Source organism: Athene cunicularia, assembly GCF_003259725.1.
Source record: "Athene cunicularia isolate RWA chromosome 14 unlocalized genomic scaffold, athCun1 chr14_part1, whole genome shotgun sequence".
In the NCBI taxonomy this organism is placed as follows: Eukaryota; Metazoa; Chordata; class Aves; order Strigiformes; family Strigidae; genus Athene; species Athene cunicularia.
Genome location: NW_020799118.1, coordinates 16,989,445 through 16,998,679, shown reverse-complemented (window position 1 = coordinate 16,998,679; position 9,235 = coordinate 16,989,445). Strand labels below are relative to the sequence as shown.

The 9,235-nt window shown below is 42.8% G+C and overlaps 1 protein-coding gene across 1 annotated transcript in view; it reads right to left on the bottom strand.

The window, feature by feature from the left end:
- Window positions 1-61: 61 nt before the first annotated feature.
- Window positions 62-9,235, bottom strand: part of RNPS1 (RNA binding protein with serine rich domain 1) — a 9,267-nt gene continuing 93 nt past the window's right edge. The window contains exons 2-8 of the mRNA XM_026859228.1: window positions 8,758-8,880; window positions 5,814-5,969; window positions 5,346-5,537; window positions 4,033-4,135; window positions 3,089-3,242; window positions 2,472-2,613; window positions 62-1,181 (exon numbers count right to left, since the gene is read on the bottom strand). Coding sequence (XP_026715029.1) covers window positions 1,076-1,181; window positions 2,472-2,613; window positions 3,089-3,242; window positions 4,033-4,135; window positions 5,346-5,537; window positions 5,814-5,969; window positions 8,758-8,880 — 976 coding nt within the window. The 3' untranslated portion in view covers window positions 62-1,075. The remainder of the gene's footprint in view (window positions 1,182-2,471; window positions 2,614-3,088; window positions 3,243-4,032; window positions 4,136-5,345; window positions 5,538-5,813; window positions 5,970-8,757; window positions 8,881-9,235) is intronic.

Here is a 9,235-nt window from a genome sequence, read left to right as displayed (position 1 = left end):
CTCTTAGCCGCGCCCTCCGCGGTAACGGCAGCGGGGCTGGAGAAGGGAGCGAGGCAGGCCGGCTATTCTCAACCCTACTACTTTATTCAATAGTCGCTCATCCTACACAAGTACAAACACAACATCGCCCAAAAGGCTACAAAGTTATACAAAACAAAACAAAAAAAATCTTAATATAGTATTGACTGTACAACAGGTGGTAAATTCTTCGCCTTTGCCTATGTGAACCCCAGTTAATCCAGCCAGCATCACGGCCTCGAGCCTCCCTCTGCCTTGCAGTTTCCAGGGGGTTGACAGTCGGTCGCTAATTTGAGATTTGTAAAAGCAGAAGCACTCACACTGTTTCACTGGGGGGTTGCATAGGAATTTTTTACCAAAACCCTTTAAGAAAAGGTGAAAGAAATCACTTATAGGGACAGCTACAAATCAGTTAAGATTTCCAGCTTCTTTTCTAAAGCATCGTGTTGAGTGGGCTCAACTGTTGTTTCCACGGTGATTGCCTGGTATATGCATTACAGAAGAGCTTAATCTGCAGAAAAACGTATTCTGCAGAAACTAAAAATCTGTTTGGGAACTGGTATAAAGTGACAACTCAGTATTTAAGTCTCAAGCAGATCTGGACTCCAGCTGCTCTGAAAAATCCTGTGCTGGCACCCAGAGATCAAGATAAATGCCTCCCTGCCTTACTATACAGGGTTTCTGAAATAGATTTACATGCTCATCTGTACAGCATGCGAAGCATTTAGAAATCACCAAGCAGCAGCCTGCTAACTGGAGAAATAGAGGCTGTAACATCTTTCTTTCCGCTTATCTGGAAAAGATGTTTTTTGCAGCCTTTAAAATCAAAGCCATTTTTAAATAATTTCAATTAAATGCCAGGAAACTAGAAGCCCCACAGCAGAGGCTATCTACCGGCCGGGAACTGTTGCTCTCTCCTCTTAGGTTGCCTTCACTGCCAGGATTATCTCTCTCTTACTCCTCACCCAGACCCATTATATAAAAAAAAAAAAAAGGTACAATATTTAGTCTGATGGGATTTAAGTTAAAAAATAAAAAGCTGTCCAGTCTTTTTGCTTTATCGTGAGGAGTTTGAGCTGGAGCGGCTGCGGTGGCGCCTCCGTCCAGGAGATCTGGATCTTGATCGCCGCCGAACAGGGGATCTGCGCCTCGGAGACCGGGACCTGGCAGACAAGGAGGAGAAAGCTTTCATTAGGAGATAAAAGCAAGAGGTTCCAGTAATTTGTCAACTCATCCATCAACTTTTCAAAAACACTTCCCCACCCCCCTCCAAAAAAACCCTCACACACCATACTAAAAGAGTTCCAGTGAAATACAGCCAGCTTCAGCAAGGAAAAAGGAAATTCAAACACTAACTACACAGCAGGAACATCCTGGCTACTTTCCCTCTGCTTCGGGAAGTTGAAAGAAATGTGTAATATCCAAAGACAGACAAAAATCTTTTCTTCCTCAGGCAAAACAAGTTCATGTTCACTCTACATCAGATTCTTCTTCACCTGAAAGGTCAGCTTTTGACTCTTGAAATACAGTGATATTCGGGGAAAGGATTTATATAAGCCCTTTCAAACCACAGGGACATTATCTTAGAGGAAGTCTAACTCCAAAGAAATAGTTAAGCTTCAAGCTGTTCAAGCAGTACAATCAATCTGTATGGCCACCAGTATGACACTAAGGTTCCAGGCATAGAATATTAACAGAGCCTGAACAGGACAATAAAAATTAAGACTAGGGAAGAAAACAATGAGGAGGCAAGGCCAAATCTATCATTTGCCAGGCGCCTCAGTAAATGGCATGTTTAAAGGAAGACCAACAGGCAGTGGATCTTGTGCCACGTTAACTAGCTCTCATTTTTAAACCCGTAGTTTGTAAACTGTCCAGCAATCAAGTGGCTCAAACAAGGAGCTGCTTTTACTAGTGATAAGAGTTTAAGCACATTTCCAAGACAGAAGAGCCCATCTAGATGCTGAGAAGACTGAGACACACACACATTCAGGCAGCCCCAAGTCACACAACAGTAGCATGCATGTCAGCTCACATCTCAGGGTCAATGTACCCTGGTCACCTGATGCAGGGGGATTGCATTTTGGTCATGTGCTCATTCACAGAAATAAGGGAGGGAGGTACAAAGGCTTCAGAAAAGCAAGTGGCTTGGAGCCAGAAGTCCATTCCACTTCACCTCAAAGCACTTAGGCAGAAAGGGCTCCAGGGAACAGGCTGGGAGGTATCTGACACTTCTGACAAACTACCTTCAGGGTGTAGACCAGAGCAGGTCACCCTGATGCTAAGGAGTTAAGTAGTACAATCCAGGTTCAACTGATGCTCAAAAGGTGTAACTGTCATTTGGAGGGCAAAGTAAAGTCCAGCAAGATGAAACTTGCAATGTCCCCGTGACAAGTCTTTCAGTGATAACACGGTCACACTGAGAAAGAAATACCAATTGTCACAGCTCTCACCTTCTCCTCATGCGAGGGGGTGACCTACGCCACATCGGGGGTGGCGGCAGCATCCTCCTGGGTGGGCTGAAGCGTCTGGGAGGCGGCCGAGGTCGTGGTGCCAGCACAGCTGTGGCAGTGATCTCCTGACCATCGATCTGGCCTTTTTAGAGAATCACAGAAACAGGAAGTAAGTATTTTCCAAGACTAACATCTACACATCACATTACTGCAACTCACAGCTTTGTCACAAGAACTGAAACGTCTATCAGCCTACAGTGCTATTTCCATCACCCACTCAGGGGTTACTTTGATGAAGTCCACATACATACAAGACTACTTAACTGAATATCCCATATAATTGCAGTTCAGATGTTAACCAAGAAGATCTTCACAAAAACTTAAAAGAATTTGATTAGTTTGTTTTGAAAAAACCCTCAGTTTTAGTAGTTCTGTGATGTTTTAGGATCTGTCCTGAACCAGACAAAAGCCAAACTCATTTGGGCTGAAAACAGACAGTATTTCAGATCAGTTCTCCAAAGGTTTCCCCATCACCTCTAAGACATTTTCAGATCAAACTCATCTGCTCTAAAGATCTTTAAAAACACTCAGCCTCTTTTGCAGCATTTGATACCTACCTCCATCCATGTGTTTCAGGGCCTTCTCAGCATCATCTGGGTTCTCAAACTCCACATAAGCATAACCTTTAGAGAGGTGTGGATTTAACCTGTCAACTGGCATGTCAATCATTTTTATCTTTCCGTAAGTGGAAAAAATTTCCATGATGTGATCCTGCAGAGAAAGAGCAAGTCTTAAAGACACAGACCACACTTACTGACCAGATCTGACTGGCACAGAGCAGTAAATCCACAGCATTAGATTAGCTTTAAATCAATGCCACCATCAGGAAGGAACACATTGCACTGGCCAGATGTGGAAAGGATTACTGCTGCTTTCTCTACTCTTGTCTATACAGTTCCTCAGATTATTCCAAACCTTCAGTTCTAGCAATGCTACTGCTGCGTGTCAATACTGGCTACAAAAACACAACTAGTATAAAGATCCTCTTGGGGACCTGAAAAGGGAACTTAACACCCTCAGCTGAAAACTCTTAAGATGCAATTATTATTTTTTAAAACTATCATTTCTGCAGCACCCTAAATCTTTCACCTCTGAAGACCTTTAAACTACATTTTAGCAAAGACAACTGAAGCCAGCCCAGCTCTCTTCAGATCGTCTATCAAAAGAGCCTCCAGATATCCTTAATGTCTCCAAGGTAGTTTCAACTTCGTCCCAACTTTTACAGTTTTATACCTAGTAAGGCAGGATACAAGGTCTGGAACACTGACAAAGCAGACAGACCTCTTAAGTGCTAGTCTCAAACGCCTGCACTTTATTTGGCTCAGTAAAATCCTACTAAAATTTTCCTCACTGATCAATTTGGATACAAAGCAAGAATTTCCAACAGCAACAACTCAGCAGCACTCCAGCAACAAAAAAGTTTTGAGAGCTTTAAAAGAGCCACTCACATGTCCTCACAAAAGATATACAAGCTTGATATTACAGGGGAGCATGCCATTACCTTGGTCACGTTTCTGGTGAGCCTTCCAACATGCACTTTTGTAGGTCTTGGTGATGGGCTTCGCCTCTTCCGCTCCTTTTCATCTCTCTTTGGTGGCTTGGACCTGGTTTTGACAACAGAAAACATTTACAGTTTTCAGGGAACTTTCAAAACAAAACCAAGAAGCCAGTCATTATCACATGAAGTACCATTTTTCTTGGGAAGGCATCTTTTTTTTTTAAGAAGTTACAGGCTAGGAAGTGCTGGGGTGGTGGTGATGGTGTTCCACTCAGAAACACCTCAGGACTTGCATTTGCCTTGTGTGCTTTTGCTTTAGAACCTTCTGGAATTTGAGAGCCTTTTTTTGTGAGTTTTAAACTTTACTGCAACTAGGGTAACAAACATGAAATTAGGAAACATTTCTATAAAGTCCTTGGCCATAGTTAAAGAATTTCCCAGTTGTTTAAAAAAAAAAAACCCAACCAACATTCTTTGCCCTCAACAGTTAAGAGTGGCAAGATGAGGACATAAACACCAAAGCATACCACAACCAGGCAAATTAATGCATCCAATGATTTGTGGTTTTATATCTTCTCTTCACTACAGAGGTCCAAAAATGTCACGGTTAAAAAAAACCCCAACCCACTATTAAGTAACTGCATATCACAATTTATCTGTAGTTTAAAAAAAAAAGTAAATCTGGAATGGAGTTTTAATCTGTAAAGAATTCAGTATGAAGAAAATTTATATTTATGCTTCTTCTGAATCTGACTGCCCATAGATTGAGTGATATACTAAAAAAACCCACAATGGTTTCTACTTCAGTAGATTTTATCAGATTTCAGCACCTTACCTACAGAATTATCCAAGGGAAAAACTGCATGGACATTAACATAGCTTGATTCCTACCCTTACAGGAAAATGCTTCCTTTTCCCCTCCTTCAATTTTATTTTTTTATGCATAATAAACATATACACCATTTTCAGCCCTGACTTTTCTCTGGTCTCGGCAGTAATTTACAGGAATCAAAGAGCTTTACCCTTATCTAGTGACCATGTAGTCACATATTATTGGGAAAACATTGAATAAGATTGCCTCTATAAAATATAATATTTAAAATCACTCTTTAAAATAAGATTTTTAATCTCCCTTCTACAGGGCATATGTTTTGGTTGTAACCAAAAGGGGCACACCCAATCTAAGAAAATTCAGATCTCTAAGTTATGGAGAAGCAAACAGTCCTCAGAAAACAATCTATTCTGATCACAATCTTGTATCCTACACAGAAATTAACCCGCCATCTGGTAATTCCTAGAAGGCAAATAAAACTCACTTGGAGCGGGAACGTCTCCTGTTGTCATGTCTCCGTCGAGATGGACTTGGAGATCCAGAGGAGCTGCTGGAACTGGAACTGCGGGAGGTGCTGGAGCTCCCAGAGCGGCTGGAGGCAGAAGAGGAACTAGAGCCACTGCTAGAACCAGTGCTGGAACTGGACCCTGAACTGGAAGTTGAGCTGGAACGGGATCTGTTGGGGGGCAGGGTGTGTACAGAATAAAAATGAGTGGAGTATCCAGAAAAAGAATGGCTGAAAAACTTCTGATACTTAGAATAATAAAAAAGGATGCTCCAAAGGAAAATCATACCTAAAAATTAAAATCCCTGAAGTTAGACAAAACTGCACTGTGACTAATACAATGCAAGCTTTCAACAAGTCCAGGACACAGGGAATTAAATGTACCAGAAATCAAGCTGGTGGTTTCTGAAAACACTGTAATTTGTTACTACCTGTAAGAATAACTACCTGGTACTGCTGCTTCCACTGGAAGCACTGCGTCTTTTGCGTGTCTTGTCTCGACCACGATCCTTTTCACTCGATTCCTTAGTGGCTCCTTTATCCTTGGACCGGTCCTTCGATTTCTCTTCAGACCTATCCTTGCGCTTGGTTGGTGAGGGAGCCCTTCAAGAAGAAATTGCAGAAGACAATGTTTAATATAGAAAACCACAAACAACAAAAAACCCACACCCAAACGAAGAACAGAACAACAACACAAAACATTGAACTTCAAATGTAACTCAAGATCACCGTAACTGCAGAGTTAAAGCAATAGGCAAGTTTGGACTTTGTAGAAAAAAGAAAATATTTTACATTACAGAGCAGCTTTGAGGAAGACAGCTATAGCATACAGAAATTCTCACATACAGAATTCACGCAGAAAGAGGTACATTTCCAACTCCTCACCCTCACTGGGAGAGCCCTAGCACTCTATGACATCCCCAGTTTGTTAAGCCTAGAAAATTCGGACAGAATGATTACCTAGTGTTGGATTTTTTTTTTTTTTTTTTTTTTTTTTTTTTTTTTTTTTTTTTTTTAGCAAACCCTTCTTTTTCAATCCTGATAACTCCATTTCTCCTTTGGAGGCGTCCAAAGCAGCACCGAATGGGCCTCACTTATCTCAAATCTCACTTCTAACTCCTTGATTCTGAGAACCGATCCCTAAAAGAGTGCAATAAACTCCAAAGAACAGCCTAGTGACAAGATAAAAGGGTTTAGAAACAAGAAGTTAACAGGCATAAAACAAGAAACCGGCTTTGCAACAATGGCAGCACACTGGGCATCACCTGACTTCTACTGAGTTCTTCAGTTACCGGCCATTAATGGCCAATCTGTGCAAGCTCCCACTGGCACCGTGTGCCTCCTAGAAGTCTGCAACCACGTCTAAAGTTATCACTCTGACATTCACAGAAGTACAAAGGACCTTAATTATCCAACCAAAAATATGGCAGAGGACATCCATTTTCTCTGCAAGATGTCCATGCAGCTCATATCTCTTGACAACAGCCTTGTCTCCAGAGGAGTAAGCGCTGATTTTCTCCAAAGCCAATTTGTGAGGAAGAAAGGGTTGTTGAGAACAACCCCCCCACACTGAATTACAGCTGCTTTCAGCCTCAACAAACTGCTTCCAAAGCTCTGTCAGCCTTGGAAAGACGAGATTAAAGGGCCCAGTTTGCTGCACTGCTGCAACAGCTGATCCCACTTTAACTTCTTCACTGAAGGTCTAAACTGGATTCTGACCTCATCTAGACACAACCAGTTCCCTCTTTACTCTTAAGCCCAAAAGGAGACAAATTTAAACACCCCATTATTTAACACTGAAATACTGTGCATTAGTTGAATTCCAGATGTTTCCCATGAGAGGGCTGCATCCATCACATATTCTGCGCTGTCTAAACATGTCATTGCATTTTGACTATTCCACATGGATTGTTTCACACCTGCATCACTAAGCTGCCTCCAATATATGTTTTAATAACCACTAAGAGTTGCTGTAACACCATTACCTACCCATGAGAGAAACGTTCACAAAGCGAGAGTGGGCACAAGCATGTCTGAACTGACAGGCTTCTCTGAAGGGGCACTGAATATTGACAGTACTGCATGATATTGGAAACATCTTTATCTCCACATGCATCACAGGCAAATCAGCTAACAAGAAAAACCTCTTCAGTTTCACTGCATCCAACAGTCTTGTTGCTTCTATGCTTCTGGTAATCCAATTACTTTATTCTCTAAATTGCAATTAAATTTACATTTGGGAAGAGATCACTTCTGAATAGCAGAACTCACTTTCCCGATTTTCAACTTCAGTTTTCCCTAATACAACTCCAAAATGCAACTCAAACGAACATTTGCAAGCTCAGCTCTCTGAAGATCCAGAAGTCAAGAAACACCCATGGCTTTCTGCATGGACAACAGGAAACCCACAACACAACTATGACACCAGCTGGGCTTGCTGGGATAGGAAATCTTCTCTAACACCAGTGGTGGTAAGAAGGGAGCCCACAGACTGTGCCACAGGTGCAAAGGTGACTAAGAAAAGCAAACCTGTGTATGTCATTCAGCTTTATGACATTTCTAAGCAGCCCCTAGACCAGAGTGTGAGGGGGTTGTAGTTCAAAAATCAAAAGTCACTGCATAAGACCAGCCAATTCACTTGGAAGAACAGAACAGACAAGTTTCTGGACTCACAAGACCAAAAAAACTGACATTTTCCTTTCCCCCCCTTTCTTCTAAGTATACCATAGCCAGGTTTGTGTAATCTCTTCCTACACACCAACTTCTCTTGCATCTGTGGACTATCACAGTGATGATGGAATCAGCTCAGCCATGCTAAACTATCTATTACTGTCTGATAGCTGGCTCCAGTTTTACCCCTACTGGAAGGACAGAAGAGAGAAGAGCAGAGATGAAGACCAGCACATGGTCTACTGTCATCCAGCCTGTTGCTGGAGTAGTAGGTAATACTTCGGTTAAACAGCTCCCACTCCTCACGACAGGCACTTACGAGACAAATTAGCCATATGATGTTCATATATTCAGCAAGCTTCCATACGATGGCTCATGTAGCATTTAAGCAGTCTACAAACCAACCAGTTTTCATCAAAATATATGGACCTTTCTCAAGAGTGCCACTTGCCTGCCTAGCTTACTTCAGTTGGAAACCTCAGCTTGTGAGACACAGCCTGTGGGCACTTTCACCTCTATGGGTTCATTCACTGGAAGATGTGGAAAGAACCATGGTCTTCACACAAGGGCATATAAAAACGCATTTCTAAACGACATGCTTCTTTCTTACAGTCAAAAAAACTCTCAATCTCTAACAAGTCAGTATTTTTGCAGCACCCACCCCAAACCAGAAAATCTAAGCGCAATCTACATAGGCCAAACATTCATTTCACACACACACCTCTCTGCTTTAAAGAGTTGATTTGCACTCTTAGAGAGCTGCAATTCTGTAGCAAAGGAAGCAAACTCAGCTCTCCCCCGGACTTCCTGCACGACTACAGGCAAGTCCTTTAATGGCAGTTTGCTTCAGATCCTCATTTGCAAAATAGGGAAAAGATTTCCTCGTGTGAGGAGAGGGTTCAACGCTCGGCAGTTCTTTGCAAAGTTACGGCCGCTCGCCCAAGCTAACTACAGCGAACAGGGCCGGAGGAGCGCAGGGGCAGCCAGCTCTGCGTCCCGGTTCGCACGCCATGGGGTACGTTACGGCGCCGGGCGGACCGAGGGCTTGTCGCTGCTGACCGCACCATACGTGTTGCCATACTATGAGCGAAGCCAAGGCGCGGGCTGAGAAACAGGGAGAGAAAAGCACAGACCAAGCACAGAGTCGGTTCAGAGCAGAGCCCGCACCCCGGGGCCCGCGCCGCCCGCCGCCTCCGCCA